The 20,425-nt window shown below is 37.4% G+C and overlaps 1 protein-coding gene across 4 annotated transcripts in view; it reads right to left on the reverse strand.

The window, feature by feature from the left end:
* UGGT2 (UDP-glucose glycoprotein glucosyltransferase 2) overlaps positions 1-20,425 on the reverse strand; it is a 212,494-nt gene that overhangs the window by 3,540 nt on the left and 188,529 nt on the right. For all 4 annotated transcript variants that reach the window (XM_079137705.1, XM_079137704.1, XM_079137707.1 and 1 more), the window contains one exon: positions 1-3,291. This exon is cut by the window's left edge and continues 3,540 nt beyond it. In XM_079137705.1, coding sequence (XP_078993831.1) covers positions 3,269-3,291 — 23 coding nt within the window. In that variant the 3' untranslated portion in view covers positions 1-3,268. The remainder of the gene's footprint in view (positions 3,292-20,425) is intronic.

Below are 20,425 nucleotides of genomic sequence, written 5' to 3' on the forward strand. Positions count from 1 at the left end.
GGGGTGTAATAGAATCTACACACATTTACGGCTCTATAGCCAGCACAGTTTCTAGTGAGAGACAACTCAGGTTGCAGCGTCTGTCCGGAACACACTTCCACCTTTCACTCAGGTCTGTTTTTTGACCAGCACAGGTAGGGGGTCAGTCTTCTGGGATTAGCTTCACTCTGGCTGAGACACTCCCAGGAAATGAGCAGCCCTGTCTTGGAAAGGCCACCTGCAATGTTAGTGCCCAAGGTATTTCTGAGAAAATAAAAATCAAACATTTTTACAAAACACGAGGGACTTTAACTATTTTAAGTCTTTTGGTATTTGCATATTTCCCTGAGCACAGTATGTCATTTATAGTTAAAAAGCCTCCCCCCCATACTGGTTTCTCTAAAAGGATGTTATTTTTCTCTCACAAGTGAAGGGTGCGGTTTTCTTAGGATTTTATTAGTACTTCTCTACCCATACACCAACTATTGCAATGTTTAACTCCTTGCAACTTGAGTGTCTCTGTAACCCCGTTATCAAAACCTCGCAGAAGTAGAAAAATTGCATTCTCCAGCTGTACAGCTTCCAGCTCTCCCAAATATTAAATAAAACATTAGGTTGATTTGGAACCTTTGTCATTCAAATACTGTTTTGGTTTTGAGCCATTCTTTTAAAATACTAGTAATTTTCCTTCAATTCTAATAAAACCTCAAACTTCTAAAGTAGAAGACATCAGGAAGCATACCAACTCTCTACTGTTGGACATGTCAGATCTACATGACTGAAGTAAACAAGAAGAACTATGGAGGGTAAGATTATCTGGCAAATCTGAAATTTTTATGAGGATTTAATAGTAAGTTGTAAGTCAAGAATTTCTAAGAAAATAGTTTACAGTTGATAAACTGGGTTAATAAAGGTGCAAAATGGGGAACAGCTGTCCCATTATCACAACATTTCAAGACTCAGAAAAAAGTGGTTACTGTATAGACTTGCATATATGACCAAGCACCTCTAAATCAAGGTTGCCTGTAATTTGAACTGTGGCCTTCAAAGTTCTGGCCTTTGCTTCTTCACTTTGCCACAAAGGTGAGATTTTAATCAACTACCTGGTTCTTTGGAAATCTGTACGCTACCTAGAGTCTATGAAGTAAAAGAATCAGGCAAATCAGGGGTATAACTTATACTTTTCCACTATGGAGCATGGATCCATCAGCACCTATCATGTGATCTCTGGAACCACAGATCTGAGATACATTAGTCCCTTGAGGCATAATCTTACTTGTGAGCAGTTATGTTCCACAAACTTCTTTGCTGCTACATTTTAGAGAAGAAAATTCTGTTAGTCATACTTTAGTTACAGAAGGAAGCTCTGACTGGCTGTATACTTACTGCCTCTGGAACTCTTCTGCTTGGGTCCCTGGAACCTCTTCTGAGTGGTGGCCACTTGCTGTCTTGTTCCTTCTCAGATGCTGGGTTCACAGGCCTGCCACAGCTCCTAGGAACAACCTTTCTTGTGTAGGGTCCCTCTCATGTGTCAAGCTACATTTTTAGGATTGATAAGGTCTGATTTTATCAGCTCCAGCTCATATGTGGCCTGTGGTGCCTTTTGGAAGCATTCAAATCTCTCACTCTAGGAACTTGAGTAAGTGGAACCACACAATGAGCACTTTCCCAAGAAAACCTTTCACACCCAAGCATCAAGTGCTAGGAAGACGTGGCTGTCTTCAGCTCACGTTCTGGGTCTGCCATCAACCTGAACCTCATAGGTTACCACAGTTCTACTTCAAACTCTATAGACAGGCTGTCTGCTTGCACTTTTCTCACCAGCCTGTGGCACTACTGGGAGCTGGTGGAACCTGTAGCAGGTTGAGCCCAGTGGAAGAAAGTTATGTCACTGGGGGCCTGTCCCTGAAGGTGATGTAGGGTCCTGGCCCCTTTCTTTCTCTTTGCTTCCTAGTCGCCATTAGGTGAACAGACTTCCTTTACCATGTAGTCCTACTATGGTATACTATGCTGCCACAGGCCCTAAGCAACATAGTTAGCAACCATGGACTGAAACCTCTGAAACCATGAACCAAAATAAACCTTTCTTTCTTGAAGCTGTTTATCTCAGGTATTTTGTCATAGTAACAGAAAGCTAACAGGTATTTCTCAAATACTCTAGGGGGCTGCATTCAAATTACAACAATTAGTCCAGTTCTTAACAGCTCAAAAGAGTAAGCAGAGAGCTTCTGGGCTCACTATGGAACTCTCTATATAGCTGTCCCAAGATGGAATGGCCTCTGACTAGAGGACGAGAGTTCTCCTCTGCCCTGGAGGTTTCCAAGATGACCTGAGGTTCTATGTGACAGAGCCCTATAAAGGGTAGCTGGCACACTGAGCAACCACTAAACTCTATTAAATGTTTCTCAAACTTTATTCATCAACAAAATCATCTGGAGAGCTTTTTAAACAATTGTGATTTCCTATATGCACTTCAGACCTACTGAATCAGAGATTAGGAAATGAGATTTAAATGATCTGAAATCTCTTCTAGTTCCAACATTCTATGATTCTAGGCTATTTGGATAGTTTAATACTTACTATTCCTACTCATCTATTTCCTATCATTAAAACAGGAAAACAAACTGTTTACATCCATAACTTAGTTTTTATAGACGTATCCAGTCCTTTTTTAAAAAAAAGAATACATAGATATATGCCTATGAATATCATTTTATGAAATAAAATTATAAGCATTAAAAAGCAACATAAGTCTAGGATAAAAACCTCATAAGGTTTAAGATAAATAAATGATTACAGAGTAACATTAAATTCCATTTAAAAAACAGTTAAGGGTTTAATTGCTTTTATTATTCAAAGATTACCATGAGTTATTTTTTCTTTCTCAGAAGAAAAAACAAAATTTTTCTAATTTTTAATGTATTGTGAATAAGGAATAGGGATGCACATAAAGCTGGAATACAAAAGGATCTGATGGTTCAACAAACACCCATGAAGACCAGCCAGTCAGATATCTTCTACCAGGTTAGTTGGCAAAACACCAAACAGAAACCCAGTGATTTAGCCATCAGGAAAAAGGAACAATGCAGTTTTAAATATACAATGGTCATTTCTTATATAACTTAGACTTATTCCATACATTAAGTAATTTATTAAATAAAGTTTTTAAAACTGAAGAATGTCACTGATATCAACGAGACTTCCCAATGGTCTCAGCAGTAGTTCCACACTTCCCCAGCAAGTAGCAGATTTCTGTTCACACTTTTCTCTTCCTTCACATGTACCAGTGCTAGAGTTCATCATGTGCCAAAACTGTAGGGAAGAAAGTTTATTTAGTTCTTGAAACGTTAAATAGAAAATTAGCTTAAATTTCACTAAGGAATGGGATGGAGATGTGTGTGTAATTTAGCACAGGTGTTAACCAAAGATCCTTTTCTCGATTCAGTATCTGAACATGTATTCTACTATACTGACATGAGAGTCGTTCTTTGTACATCTTGTATTCATTATACTATATCATAACTATTTTTCTTTTTAACCACCTATAATTGAGCTCCCATGAGTCTATGAGACAGGGAACATACCCTTTTTACCTTTGTTATCTCTAAGATCTAGATATGCTCACAAACATTATTTTATAAAATCAGAAATATTTAAAAATCCATAATATAAATAGAGCATAGGATTAAAACCTCAGTTTAAGATAAATAGATTTAATAGATTATTCAACTTGTACAACAGGTGCATATTGGTATTTTCTGGCAGGAATTAAAATGATTTAAATACAACTTGTTCTCCATTTCAAGATGCCAGAGCATATCTCACTCCATTGAATTCCATCGGAAAGATAATAAGTATAAAAGGGAATAACAATAATGAGAGGAGACAAGTGCCAAAGTTATCAATGAATTTCCAGAAATGGAATAAAGAAGCATCCTGATACACAACAGCTGAGATGATGAGCTGCTTTCCTGGGAGACCTCCTAGCAGAGCACACTAGCAGGGTCAGGAGTTAAGGAATGATGCCACAAACTGAAGGACTATGTAGGAAATCTGTGCCCATCAAGCCCCCACATACTCTTCCACACTGCAGGGAGAAAGGGAGTTGGTATTTATTCCAAGATTAAAAAGTGGAAGCCTATTCTTGAAAGAAGATGTTGAAGAGGAAGCAGGAAGCGGTATTTCTGGGTGGGTGCAGATGTTCTTGAGTAAAAGGTCTTCACCTGGGCTCTTGGGGGGCAGGTGTGGGATGGGCTTTGATATGTTCCTTGTCCACATACCTAGAGGGAAGCCTGTTAGTTGCACCTATAGCTACCAACTAACACTACTGTTTAGCAAAGAAGTCTACTGGAGAAACAGACACATTTATACCATGGCAGAGAAAATCATGCTAGCTATCTATTTTGATCAATGTAATCTTTCATTCTTAAACATAAGCAACCAAGAATCTCCAAGTATTAGAGCAAGACAGATAACAACAGGAGAAAGGACCAATATGCACTCACCAAACAGCTCACCTTGAAGAAACATGGTAACCGAGAGAATCCCAGCAACACCTAAAATAATTCTAGTTAGTATTTTCAAGAGATAAGTCATTGAAGCCATAAAACCAGAACGAAACTGAAATTAAAAGGAAAGCAAGCAGGGAAAAGAAAGATGTTAAGAATTAAGGAATGTTTACTCAACTTTAAAAAGCTGAAGATTAAGTGAAAGAATTTTCCTAAACAGACGGAAGGAAAAAATATACAAGATAATATAAACAGAAAACGTAAAGTAGTAAAAAATAATCCTATTTATAGCAGCACCAAAAAGAACAAAATAAATCTAACCAAGGAAGTAAAATATCTGCATACTTAAAACTACAAATTGCTAAAATAAATTAAAAATGCAATAAATGGAAAGACATTCATGTTCATGGATTGAAAGACTATTGTCACAATGTCTGTACTACCCAAGACAATCTACAGATGCAATGCAATCCCTATCAAAATCCCAATAACATTTTCTGTAGAAATTGAAAATAACTCAACTTAAAATTCATATGAAGTCCCTGGAACACTGAAAAAAAAATTGAAAAAGACAAATGTAGTTGGAGCACTTACAGTTCCTGAGTTCTACATTACAAGTTAGAGTAATCAAAACAGTGTGATGGAATTTAAGATGCGGATTAGAGGAAGGCTATATTCTTAGTTGCTCCATGGATTGGGTTTCAAGCAGGAGGAGTACTGCTTCTCAGTGAGGTGGGTAAAAGAGAGACTTTACTGAAATTCAGTATTGACAATCAGAGTCTCTTAGGGACTCAGAAAATGGGTGCACTGAACAAAGAACAAGGAGGAGTACATCGGAGCCAAGCTGGGTGTGGCAGCTGCATTGGTACAACACAGAGAGAAACGTAATGTATAAATTTGGCAAGGAAAAACCTGTAGAACAGAAAAGCAGCCTGAACTTGGCTGATCCAGAGCCAGCGCAGAGAACTGGTGTTTAAAATGTGCTGTGTGTTTCAATTGGCAAATGGACAGCTGAGAAGGGGAGCAATCATGAGGGGCCATGCTGCAGTTTGCTACTTTGGGAGCCTAAAGATCATGGTAAACAATGCCATACTGTCCCAGAAAGCAGCCTTCAGGTGGCCTACCATGCAACTATAGAGGAATGTGACTTGAACAGGCACAGAGAAAACTATATCCAGGAAGAATCAAGTCAGATATACAGAGGGAAGTGCAACTTGCTTTCTCTTTGAGTCTGGTGGTTCATGTTACCAGCTGAAGCAGGTCAGGAAACTGAACATGCAGGTGTGAAGACACCAAACCATGGCCATGGGCCTGTAGAAGGACAGCTCTCTGGCCCTACCAGCAGAATTCTCAGGAGGATCCTGAGATCCGAACTTCCATCAGAGATTGGCATCTGCTTGGTCCTAGGGATATGTTGATCTAATCTTTCCAGAACAGATACCACCCAGCAGAGTCCTACATTAGCTCTGATTAGAGCTAAGCCCCAGCACTAGAACTCCCCACTTAGAACTCTGCAGCAGCCCCACCATGCAAGTGCATGGATCTAGTCTGTGCAGACAAACGTCCAATCGACAGTACTTCCTATTTCATTCTACCTTATACTGGTGAGAAGGAAAGTTGAGAGCTATTCCAACTAGTCTTAGACCACTTCAGTAGGTAGTGTGATGACTGCCACAAAAAGAGGAAGTTTTAACAACTCCCAGTCCTTGCTCTAAGGGGTACATAGCCTAAGAAGAAACAGAAAGAAAGGCAGTTGGTCACAGGCAGTGATCAGTCATCCTTGTTTACAGTTTTGACCACCTCAGTGAAAATAATTCATTTTTCATTAAGAATATTTTTTGTATTATTATTTTTGGTGTTCTTGATGCGCTGATTGGTTTGTGAAAAATATATATGTATATGTTTCTTTTTTCTCATATTTAGTATTTTTTAAACAATTGTTACTTTTCTGTCTTGTCTTTTAAGGATTAGGGTTTTGGATTGCTTATTTTGGTTTTGTTTCTGAATGTTTCTCTTGTTTTTCTCCTCCTTCTCACTCTATAATTGCCAAAGTCTCTTATTTTCTTTCTCTCTTTATTTCTCCTCTCCTTCTTTATAGTCATCACTTGATTCATCTTTTCTGCTCTCTATTCAGATTTCAAACATTCTAAACTTTTTTACCCTCCCTTTCATACTTTCTTTTCCCTTAATGAACTATATTTTTACCATCTTCTAGAACTACTGGTTTATACAAGTCATGACCCCACCATTTACGTTGTTTCAGTATAGTATAGTATTATTACTATAGATAGCACTGGTGACAACTCTTTACTTTAATGTCAGTTCTAGTTCACAGCTATTTATCGTTTTTGCTGTTGGCAATTGCTAAATCCACCATTCCTGTTTTTGTGGTAATTAGTGTTGTAGATGTCATAGTAGGCAGCCAACATTTTTTTTAATGCTACACATTGTATTCTTTGTTTGTTGCTATTGTTTTTCTTTCTCCCTTTTTCTGTAAATTGCTGGGAATCTACTGGGACATTATAAGTTCACAAAATAGATAACTCAGGTGTTGAGCTAAACTCAGCTGAGAGAGTATACCTTGATCCACACACAGATTAACCATGTCAAATTTCAATAATACTTTAATACAAAGTGTAGAAGAGACAAAACCCCCAAATTAACAACCAGACCCAAAGTAGAAATGCCTTCAAGGCACTCTCAGTTCCCACTCATGGACATCCACTCCTACAGCAAAACCAGAGAGAATTAACACAAAGGCTATAAACCACCACATTTGAGGGGTCTCAGTCTAGATCATGCCCATACCCTTTAGAATATTCAGAGTATTAAGAGCAACTACAGAGGGTGTATTCCATACCCTGATGTATATAACACCATTCTCAAATCTATAGGAAGAACCCAGTCTTTTGATACCTATAGGAAAAGTGGAATCCTCAAGCTCTCACACAATATACACTGTATCAAAATACATGGATAGACACCAAAGAATGAGTAGCAAAACTATAACACATTTATAAATATATAATGTGTTAACTCATTTGTAAATATATCGAAAAATCCACAACAACCTGATATCCCACAAGATATTGGCAAGAGAAGGCTGTGCCCTAAATGACCCCCACAAAAAAGTGGAAGAGAAATTCATCTCAACAGATGCATAAAGCAATATAGGAATATAAGAAACATGAAAAAACAAGGTAACAATAATACCTCCAAAACTTCATAATTCACCAGAAACTAACTCCAAAGATAGTGAAGTGGATGAAATACCAGATAGATAATTCTAAAGAATGAGTCTAAAAATAATCAATTAATTCCAAGAGAACACAGAAAAACAACTGAATGAATTAAAGGAAGTCAGTACAAGAAATGAATGAAAAATTTAACAAGGAGATAGAGATACTGAAAAAGAATAAATCTTTGAAATCAAAGACACAATGAATCAAAATGATGAGTTCAAAGTCTAATAAACTATGCTGAGACAATCTCAGAGCTGGAAAACAAAGTGACTGGCCTTGAACATTCAGACAGTATTAAAGAAAATAAGTAACCATGATGATAGTATACAAAAACTTTTCAGACCAAATTTTAGAATAGTTGGAATTAAAAAGTGTTAGGAGATGAAAGGTAATGGCAGAGAGAACTTCTTTAAGGAAATAACAGTATTTTCCCAAACCTTAAGAAAGAGAGGAGATGGACATCCAGATACAGAAGGCATTTAGAACCCAAAACAGAGATCAAAAAAGAACTTCTCCATGACATATTATAATTAAAATTCCTAATGTACATAATTTAAGGAGAGAATTTTGAAAGACTCAAAAATGTCAGGTTACATTTAAAGGTAGACAATAATAATTACTCCCAATGTTTCAGCACAAACTCTAATATCCTGTAAGGCTTGGAATGATGTGATTCAAGCCTCAAAGAAAATAAATGTCAGAGGTTTCAAGAGGGTGGCTGCATTTCATGTTGCTCCAGGACTCAGGATTCAAAAGAGGAGATATTGAGAGACTTGGGACCAACTCAAAGAAGCTGCGTGACTCTCTCCCGTTGGGGAGGTGTCCCGGATGGGGCGGTAGTCCCGGAACACATCTGCGAAGGGTGAGGCTCCCAGGCCCAGGAGGTAGGGCCGGGTCCCTGGGAACTTTACAGAGGAAAGCAGCCCAGCCCAGGCGGTAGCTGTAAATTGAGGGGAACCTCTAGTAGGGGAACTGACCAGTGAGACCTCCCGGCCGGGTGAGTCTTCCCTGCTGGGTGAGGTTTCCCACAAGGACGGTAAAACCAGAGACACAGGCCCAAACAGGCCTTGCCTCAGCCTGCAGCCTAGTTCCCCTTTGGATGACCATTGGTCAACAGGAGGAGGCACCTCTGCCCACTAGCAGGGAATATACCCCACCTGAAGGCCACCACTCCTAGAGAGGCAGCTTCCTTGTGGCGCACCGCATTATCAATTTCCTCCAAGACTTCAGCCTACTGAAGGCTAAGGGGGGATATATATAGAAATCTTCAGGGACATTGTAAGTCAATAGAGGAAATCTGCAATATCTCAGCGGTCCACTGATACCTGAACAATATGAGAAAATAAGGAAAGAAAATGCCGCAAACAAATCTAGATGTTAACATCAATAAAATCCAATGACAGCATGGCAGAAGAAATGACAGAAAAGGAGTTCAGAATGTACATAATTAAAATGATCAGGGAAGCAAACGATGAGATGAAAGAGCAAATGCACGCACTGAATGATGAGATGAAAGAGCAAATGCATGCACTGAATGATGAGATGAAAGAGCAAATGCAGGCATTGAATGATCACACCAATCGACAGTTAAAAGAGCAAATACAGGAAGCAAAAGATCATTTCAATAAAGAGTTAGAGATATTGAAAAAAAACCAAACATAAATCCTTGAAATGAAGGAAACAATGAACCAAATTAAGAACTCCATAGAAAGCATATCCAGTAGGATAGAACACCTGGAAGACAGAACCTCAGACATTGAAGACAAAACATTTAACCTTGAAAACAAAGTTGAACAAACAGAGAAGATGGTAAGAAATCATGAACAGAATCTACAAGAATTATGGGATATCATGAAAAGGCCAAATTTAAGAATTATTGGGATTGAGGAAGGCCTAGAGAAACAAACCAAAGGAATGAACAACCTATTCAATGAAATAATATCAGAAAATTTCCCAAATCTGAAGAATGAAATGGAAAATCAAGTTCAAGAGGCTTACAGGACTCCAAATACACAAAATTACAACAGACCCACACCAAGGCACATTATAATGAAAATACCTAACATACAAAATAAAGACAGAATTTTAAAGGCTGTGAGAGAAAAGAACCAAATTACATTCAGGGGGAAACCAATACGCATATCAGCAGATTTTTCAATCCAGACCCTAAAAGCTAGAAGGGCCTGGAACAACATTTTTCAAGCCCTGAAAGAAAATGGATGCCAACCAAGAATCTTATACCCAGCAAAATTTACCTTCAAATTTGACGATGAAATAAAATCCTTCCATGATAAACAAAAGCTAAAAGAATTCACAAAAAGAAAGCCAGCATTACAGAACATTCTCAGCAAAATATTCCATGAGGAAGAGATGAAAAACAAAGAAGCAAATCAGCAAAGGGAGGAAGTATCCTAAAGGAATAGTCAAATAAAGGAGGAACCAAGTTGTGTCAAACAAATAAATAAATAAAATTTAAAAAATGAACCAAATGACCGGGAAACCAAATCATATCTCAAAAATAACCCTGAATGTTAATGGCCTGAATTTGTCAATCAAAAGACATAGACTGGCAGATTGGATTAAAAAGAAAGATCCAACAATATGTTGCCTACAAGAGACTCACCTCATAGAAAAAGATACCCATAGACTAAAGGTGAAAGGATGGGGAAAAACATACCATGCACATGGACTCAGCAAAAAAGCTGGAGTATCCATCCTCATTTCCGATAATGTGGACTTCAAGCCAAAGTTAGTCAGAAGGGATAAAGAAGGTCATTTCATACTGCTTAAGGGAAGCATAAATCAGCAAGATATAACAATCAAACATCTATGCCCCAAACAGTGGCTCATCTATGTATGTCAAACAAATCCTTCTCAATTTCAGAAACCAAATAGACCATAACACAATAATACTAGGTGATTTTAACACGCCTCTCACCACTGGACAGATCTTCCAGACAAAAATTGAACAAAGAAACCATAGATCTCAATAACACAATCAATAATTTAGACTTAACGGACATTTATAGAATATACCATCCAACCAAGAGCGAATACACTTTCTTCTCAGCAGCACATGGATCCTTCTCTAAAATAGACCATATATTATGCCACAAAGCTAATGTTAGCAAATACAAGAAGATAGAGACACTAGCATGTATTCTATCAGATCATAATGGATTGAAGTTAGAAATAAATGAAAGAGTAAAACACAGAAACTATTCCAACATCTGGAGATTAAACAATATGCTATTATATGATGAATGGATAACAGAAGATATTAGGAAGGAAATTAAAAAATTCTTAGAGGTAAATGAGAACAAAGAAACATCATATCAAAATCTCTGGGACACTATGAAAGCAGTACTTAGAGGGAAATTTATTTCATGGAGCGCATTTAATAAAAGAAGTAAAACTCAACAAATAAACGACCTAACGCTACAGCTCAAAGCCCTAGAAAAAGAAGAACAGAGCAGCACCAAAAGTAGTAGAAGACAGGAAATAGTTAAACTCAGAGCTGAAATCAATGAAATTGAAACAAAAGAAACAATACAAAAAATTGACAAAATAAATAGTTGGTTCTTCGAAAAAATAAACAAAATTGATAAACCTTTAGCCACACTAACAAAGAGAAGACGAGAGAAAACCCAAATCACTAAAATTCGGAATGAACAAGGAAATATCACAACAGACAGGATTGAAATACAAAACACAATTAGAAGCTATTTTGAAAATCTATACTCCAACAAAATAGAAAATTTCGAAGACATCAACAGGTTTCTAGAGACATGAATTGCCTAAACTGAACGAGGAGGACATACACAATTTAAATAGACCAATTTCAAGTACTGAAATAGAAGAAGTCATCAAAAGCCTACCAACAAAGAAAAGTCCGGGACCAGATGGGTTCTCAGCCGAGTTCTACAAAACCTTTAAAGAAGAGCTCATTCCAATACTTCTCAAAGTATTCCATGAAATAGAGGAGGAGGGAACCCTCCCAAACTCATTCTATGAAGCCAATATCACCCTGATACCTAAACCAGACACAGACACATCAGGGAAAGAAAATTTCAGACCAATATCCTTAATGAACATCGACGCAAAAATTCTCAACAAAATTTTAGCAAATCGCATACAAAAACATATTAAAAAGATAGTGCACCATGATCAAGTGGGTTTCATCCCAGGGATGCAAGGTTGGTTCAACATCAGGAAATCAATAAACGTAATTCACCATATCAATAGACTTAAAGTCAAGAATCACATGATTATTTCAATAGATGCAGAAAAAGCATTTGATAAAATATAGCACCCCTTCATGCTCAAAACACTAGAAAAAATAGGGATAGTGGGAACATTCCTTTACATTGTAAAGGCCATTTATGCTAAGCCCATGGCTAATATCATTCTAAATGGTGAAAAACTGAAAGCATTCCCCCTAAAAACTGGAACAAAGCAGGGATGCCCTCTTTCACCACTTCTATTCAACATCATACTTGAGACTCTAGCCAGAGCAATTAGACAAACCAAAGAAATTAAAGGGATACGAATTGGAAAAGAAGAACTCAAACTATCCCTGTTCGCTGATGACATGATTATATATTTAGAGGAACCTGGAAATTCCACCAGAAAACTCTTAGAACTCATAAGTGAATTCAGTAAAGTAGCAGGTTACAAGATCAATGCTCATAAATCCAACGCATTTTTATACATAAGTGATGAATCTTCAGAAAGAGAAATTAGGAAAACTATCCCATTCACAAAAGTCTCAAAAAAAAAAAAATACTTGGGTTGGGAATCAATCTCACAAAAGAGGTGAAAGACCTCTACAATGAGAACTACAGAACACTGAAGAAAGAAATTAAAGAAAACCTTAGAAGATGGAAAGATCTTCCATGTTCTAGGATAGGAAGAATTAATATTGTCAAAATGGCCATACTACCAAAAGTGCTATACAAATTCAATGCAATTCCAATTAAAATCCCAATGACGTACCTTACAGAAATAGAGCAAGCAATTATGAAATTCATCTGGAAGAATAAGAAACCAAGAATAGCTAAAGCAATCCTTAGCAGGAAGAGTGAAACAGGGGGTATTGCAATACCAGATCTTCAACTCTACTACAAAGCAATAGTAACAAAAAAGGCATGGTATTGGTACCAAAATAGACAGGTAGATCAATGGTACAGAATAGAGGACACGGACACAAACCCAAATAAATACAATTTTCTCATACTAGACAAAGGGGCCAAAAATATGCAATGGAGAAAAGATAGCCTCTTCAACAAATGGTGCTGGGAGAATTGGAAATCCATATGCAACAGAATGAAACTAAACCCATATCTCTCACCATGCATGAAACTAAACTCAAAATGGATTAAGGACCTTGGAATCAGACCAGAGACCCTGCAGATTACAGAAGAAAAAGTAGGTCCAGATCTTCAACATGTCGGCTTAGGACCAGACTTCCTTAACAGGACTCCCATAGCACAAGAAATAAAAGCAAGAATCAATAACTGGGATAGATTCAAACTAAAAAGCTTTCTCTCAGCAAAGGAAACTATCAGCAATGCGAAGAAAGAGCCTACAGAGTGGGAGAATATCTTTGCCACTCATACTTCAGATAGAGCGCTAATCTCCAGAATCTATAAAGAACTCAAAAAACTCTAAGAATACAAATAATCCAGTCAACAAATGGGCTAAGGAAATGAATAGACACTTCACAGAAGAAGATCTACAGCAATCAACAAACATATGGAAAAATGCTCAACATCTCTAGTAATAAGAGAAATGCAAATCAAAACCACCCTAAGATTCCATCTCACCCCAATTAGAATGGCGATTATCAAGAATACAAGCAACAACAGGTGTTGGCGAGGATGTGGGGAGAAAGGTACACTCATACATTGCTGGTGGGGCTACAAATTAGTGCAGCCACTCTGGAAAGCAGTGTGGAGATTCCTCAGAAAGCTTGGAATGGAACCACCATTTGACCCAGCTATCCCACTCCTTGGCCTATACCCAAAGGACTTAAAATCAGCGTACTACAGAGATACAGCCACATCAATGTTCACAGCTGCTCAATTCACAATACCCAGACTGTGGAACCAACCTAGATGTCCTTCAATTGATGAATGGATAAAGAAACTGTGGTATATATATACAATGGAATATTACTCAGCCATAAAGAATGATAAAATTATGGCATCTGCAGGCAAATGGATGAAATTGGAGAATATCATGCTAAGTGAGATAAGCCAATCTCAAAAAGCCAAAGGACGAATGATATCGCTAATAAGTGGATGATGACATATAATGGGGGGAGGGTAGGGTTAGTGTTAGGGTTAGAGTTAGGGTTAGGGAGGGGGGCAAGTATGGAGGAAGGAAGGACTGTATAGAGGGAAAAGAGGGGTGGGAGGGGTGGGGGGAAGGGAAAAAATAACAGAATGAATCAAACAACATTACTGTATGTAAATTTATGATTACACAAATGGTATGCCTTTACGCCATGTACAAACAGAGAAACAACATGTATCCCATTTGTTTACAATAAAAAAATACATTATTAAAAAAAAAAAAGAAAATAAATGTCAACTGAGATTGCTATATCCAGGTAAAAAAATTCAAGGAGGAAGATATAATGATAGTAAGCTATTTATGTCCCAATGTTTGTGGCTAATTACATAAAACAGAAACTACTTGACTTACCCAGTACAATAATACTGGGTGATTTCAACACGTCTCTCACCAATATATAAGTCATCTAGAAATAAACTCAGTACAGACTCTTTAGATCTGAAACACATTATAAATCAAATAGACTTAGCAGAAATCCATAGAATACTTCATCCAACAATAGCTGAATTCACTTTCACAGCTCTTCATGCAGCCTTCTCCAAACCTTCTTTTAAGCTACAAAGCAACTCCTAGTAAATACAGACCAAAAAATGGCTACAATTCCTTGTATCTTTTTGTTTTAATATTTTTTAGTTGTAGTTGTGGATGGTCTTTTATTGTATTTATTTATTTATATGTGGTGCTGAGGATCAAACCCAGTGCCTCCCACATGCTAGGCAAGCGCTCTACCACTGAGCCCCAGACCCAGCCCCAATTCCTTGTATCTTATCTGATCATACTGGAATGAAATTAGAAATCAACACACACACACACACAAAACAAAAACAAAAACAAAAACCTACAGAAACTATATAAACACTTGAAAACTAAAATAATGCACTTTTGGATGATGAATGGGTGGATAGAGAAATTTGAAAATGATTAGAATCAAACAAGAATAGTGGGTGGGCTCCTCCCACAGAGCCAGATTCTCCAGCATCTCGGAGCAGGCCCCCCAGTGACAGCCTTTCTGCACAGAACCAAGCTTCAAGTTCCTGGGCGAGTTCCAGGGCGCAGGTTGCCTCAGGGACCAGGACAGGGCAGCCAGGGACTTCCCCAAGCAGCCTGCAGCCCCTCCGATGGGAAGCGCCTTTCCAGGCTAGCTTCTCAGAGGAGACCCCCAGTGAGAGCCTTTCCACACAGAGCCAGCTCCAAGTCCTGGAACCAGTAGCGGGCTAGGGGCAGCTTTCCTTGGAAGCACTGCATTATCAAGTTACTCCAAGACATCAGGCTACTGAAGGTGATACACTGGAAATCTACAGGGACACTATAAGCCAACAGAAGAATTCTGCAATATCACAAAGTCCCACTGACATCTGACCAATATGAGAAAACAAGGGGAGAAAATGTCCCAAACAAACCTAGACACTATAACAATAAAACCCAATGACAGCACAGCAGAAGAAATGTCAGAAAGGGAGTTCAGAATGTACATAATTAAAACAATCAGGGAAGCAAACGAGGAGATGAAAGAGCAAATGCAGACATTAAATGATCGCACCAATCAACAGTTAAAGGAGCAAATACGGGAAGCAAGAGATCATTTCAATAAAGAGTTAGAGATACTGAAAAAAAAAAAACAAACAGAAATCCTTGAAATGAAGGAAACAATAAACCAAGTTAAAAACTCCATAGAAAGCATAACCAATAGGATAGAACACCTGGAAGACAGAACCTCAGATATTGAAGACAAAATATTTAACCTTGAAAACAAAGTTGAACAAACAGAGAAGATAATAAGAAATCATGAACAGAATCTACAAGAATTATGGGATATCATGAAAAGGCCAAATTTAAGAATTATTGGGATTGAGGAAGGCCTAGAGAAACAAACCAAAGGAATGAACAATCTATTCAATGAAATAATATCAGAAATTTCCCAAATCTGAAGAATGAAATGGAAAATCAAGTTCAAGAGGCTTACAGGACTCCGAATATACAAAATTAAAACAGACCCACACAAAGGAACATTATTATGAAATTAACTAACATACAAAATAAAGACAGAATTTTAAAGGCCGTGAGAGAAAAGAATCAAATTACATTCAGGGGGAAACCAATAAGAATATCAGCAGATTTTTCAATCCAGACCCTAAAAGCTAGAAGGGCCTGGAACAACATTTACCAAGCCCTGAAAGAAAACGGATGCCAACCAAGAATCTTATACCCAGCAAAACTTACTTTCAGATTTGACGATGAGATAAGATCCTTCCATGATAAACAAAAGCTAAAGGAATTTAAAAAAAGAAAGCCAGCATTACAGAACATTCTCAGCAAAATATTCCATGAGGAAGAGATGAAAAACAACGATGCAAATCAGCAACGGGAGGAACTAGCCTAAAGGAATAGCCAAATAAAGGGGAAATCAAATCATGTCAAAAAACAAAAATGAGTCAAATGATTGGGAATACAAATCATATCACGATAATAGCCCTGAATGTTAATGGCCTGAACTCATCAATCAAAAGTCATAGACTGGCAGACTGGATTAAAAAGAAAAATCCAATAATTTGCTGCCTGCAAGAGACTCATTGCATAGAAAGAGATACCCATAGACTAAAGGTGAAAGGATGGGAAAAAACATACCACGCACACGGACACAGGAAAAAAGCTGGAGTATCCATCCTCATTTCAGATAATGTGGACTTCAAGCCAAAACTAGTCAGAAGGGATAAAGAAGGACATTACATACTGCTTAAGGGAAGCATAAATCAGCAAGACATAACAATCCTAAATATCTATGCCCCGAACATTGGCTCATCCATGTACGTCAAACAAATCCTTCTCAATTCCAGAAATCAAATAGACCACAACACAATAATACTAGGCGATTTTAACACACCTCTCTCACCGCTGGATAGATCGTCCAAACAAAAATGGAATAAAGAAACCATAGATCTCAATAACACAATCAACAATTTAGACTTAACTGACTTATATAGAATATACCATCCAACAAAGAACGAATACACTTTCTTCTCAGCAGCACATGGATCCTTCTCTAAAATAGACCATGTCTTATGCCACAAAGCTACTGTTAGCAAATACAAGAAGATAGAGATACTACCTTGTACTCTATCAGATCATAATGGATTGAAATTAGAAATAAATGACAGAATAAAAAACAGAAACTTTTCTCCAATACCTGGAGATTAAATAATACACTATTACAAGATGAATGGATAACAGAAGACATCAGGAGGGAAATAAAAAAAATTCTTAGAGGTAAATGAGAACAAAGACACATCATATCAAAATCTCTGGGACACGATGAAAGCAGTACTTAGAGGAAGATTTATTTCATGGGGTGCATTCAACAAAAGAAGTAGAAATCAACAAATAAACGACTTAACACTACAGCTCAAAGCCCTAGAAAAAGAAGAGCAGACCAACACCAAAAGTAGCAGAAGACACGAAATAGTTAAAATAAGAGCCTAAATCAACGAAATTGAAACAAAAGAAACAATCGGAAAAATTAACAAAATAAATAGTTGGTTCTTTGAAAAAATAAACAAAATTGATAAACCCCTAGCCACACTAACAAAGAGAAAGAGGGAGAAAACTCAAATTACTAAAATTCAGAATGAACAAGGAAATATCACAACAGATACAGTGAAATACAAAACATAATTAGAAGCTATTTTGAAAATCTATACTCCAACAAAACAAAAAACCTCGAAGACATCAACAAGTTTCTAGAAACATATGAATTGCCTAAACTGAACAAGGAGGACATACACAACTTAAATAAATCAATTTCAAGCAATGAAATAGAAGAGGTCATCAAAAGCTTACAAACAAAGAAAAGTCCGGGACCAGATGGGTTCTCAGCCGAGTTCTACAAAACCTTTAAAGAAGAGCTCATTCCAATACTTCTCAAAGTATTCCATGAAATAGAAGAGGAGGGAACCCTCTCAAACTCATTCTATGAAGCCAATATCACCCTGATACCTAAACCAGACAGAGACACATCGAGGAAAGAAAATTTCAGACCAATATCCTTAATGAACATTGACATAAAAATTCTCAACAAAATTTTAGCAAATCGCATACAAAAACATATTAAAAAGATAGTGCACCATGATCAAGTGGGTTTCATCCCAGGGATGCAAGGTTGGTTCAACATCAGGAAATCAATAAATGTCATTCACCATATCAACAGACTAAAAGTTAAGAATCACATGATTATTTCAATAGATGCAGAAAAAGCATTCGATAAAATACAACATCCCTTCATGCTCAAAACACTAGAGAAAATTGGGGTAGTGGGAACATTCCTTAACATTGTAAAGGCCATCTACGCTAAGCCCATGGCCAATATCATTCTAAATGGTGAAAAACTGAAAGCATTCCCCCTAAAAACTGGAACAAGGCAGGGATGCCCTCTTTCACCACTTCTATTCAATATTGTTCTTGAGACTCTAGCCAGAGCAATTAGACAAACCAAAGAAATTAAAGGGATACAAATTGGAAAAGAGGAACTCAAACTATCCCTGTTCGCTGATGACATGATTATATATTTAGAGGAACCTGGAAATTCCACCAGAAAACTCTTAGAACTCATAATTGAATTCAGTAAAGTAGCAGGTTACAAGATCAATGCTCATAAATCCAATGCATTCTTATACATAAGTGATGAATCTTCAGAAAGAGAAATTAGGAAAACTACCCCATTCACAATAGCATCAAAAAAAATAAAATCCTTGGTTTGGGAATCAATCTCACAAAAGAGGTGAAAGACCTCTACAATGAGAACTACAGAACACTAAAGAAAGAAATTAAAGAAAACCTTAGAAGATGGAAAGATCTCCCATGTTCTTGGATAGGCAGAATTAATATTGTCAAAATGGCCATACTACCAAAAGTGCTATACAAATTCAATGCAATTCCAATTAAAATCCCAATGATGTACCTTACAGAGCAAGCAATTATGAAATTCATCTGGAAGAATAAGAAACCCAGAATAGCTAAAGCAATCCTCAGTAGAAAGAGCGAAGCAGGGGGTATCACAATACCAGATCTTAACTGTATTACGAAGCAATAGTAACAAAAACGGCATGGTATTGGTACCAAAATAGACAGGTAGATCAATGGTACAGAATAGAGGACACGGACACAAACCCAAATAAATACAATTTTCTCATATTAGACAAAGGGGCCAAACATATGCAATGGAGAAAAGATAGCCTCTTCAACAAATGGTGCTGGGAAAACTGGAAAACCATATGCAACAGAATGAAATTAAACCCCTATCTCTCACCCTGCACAAAACTCAACTCAAAATGGATCAAGGACCTCGGAATCAGACTAGAGACCCTGCATCTTATAGAAGAAAAAGTAGGTCCAAACCTTCAACTTGTTGGCTTAGGATCAGACTTCCTTAACAGGACTCCCATAGCACAAGAAATAAAAGCAAGAATCAACAACTGGGATAGATTCAAACTAAAAAGCTTTCTCTCAGAAAAGGAAACTATCAGTAATGTGAAGAGAGAGCCTACAGAGTGGGAGAATATCTTTGCCTCTCATACTTCAGATAGAGCTCTAATTTCCAGAATCTATAAAGAACTCAAAAAACTCTACACCAAGAATACAAATAATCCAAGCAACAAATGGGCCAAGGAAATGAACAGACACTTCACAGAAGAAGATCTACAAGCAATCAACAGATATATGAAAAAATGTTCAACATCTCTAGTAATAAGAGAAATGCAAATCAAAACTACCCTAAGATTTCATCTCACCCCAATTAGAATGGCGATTATCAAGAACACAAGCAACAATAGGTGTTGGCGAGGATGTGGGGAAAAAGGTACATTCATACATTGCTGGTGGGGTTGCAAAATTAGTGCAGCCACTCTGGAAAGCAGTGTGGAGATTCCTCAGAAAGCTTGGAATGGAACCACCATTTGACCCAGCTATCCCACTCCTTGGCCTATACCCAAAGGACTTAAAATCAGCATACTACAGAGATACAGCCACATCAATGTTCATAGCTGCTCAATTCACTATAGCCAGACTGTGGAACCAACCTAGATGCCCTTCAGTTGATGAATGGATAAAGAAACTGTGGCATATATATAGAATGGAATATTACTCTGCCATGAAGAATGATAAAGTTAAGGCATTTGCAGGCAAATGGATGAAATTGGAGAATATCATGCTAAGTGAGATAAGCCAATCTCAAAAAACTAAAGGATGAATGATCTCGCTGATAAGCGGATGAAGACATATAAGGGGAGGGTATGAGGGGTTAGCGTTAGGGTTAGGGTTTGGGTTAGGTTTAGGGTTAGGGATAAGGAG

The sequence above is a fragment of the Sciurus vulgaris genome, assembly GCF_902686455.1.
Source record: "Sciurus vulgaris genome assembly, chromosome: 4".
In the NCBI taxonomy this organism is placed as follows: domain Eukaryota; kingdom Metazoa; phylum Chordata; class Mammalia; order Rodentia; family Sciuridae; genus Sciurus; species Sciurus vulgaris.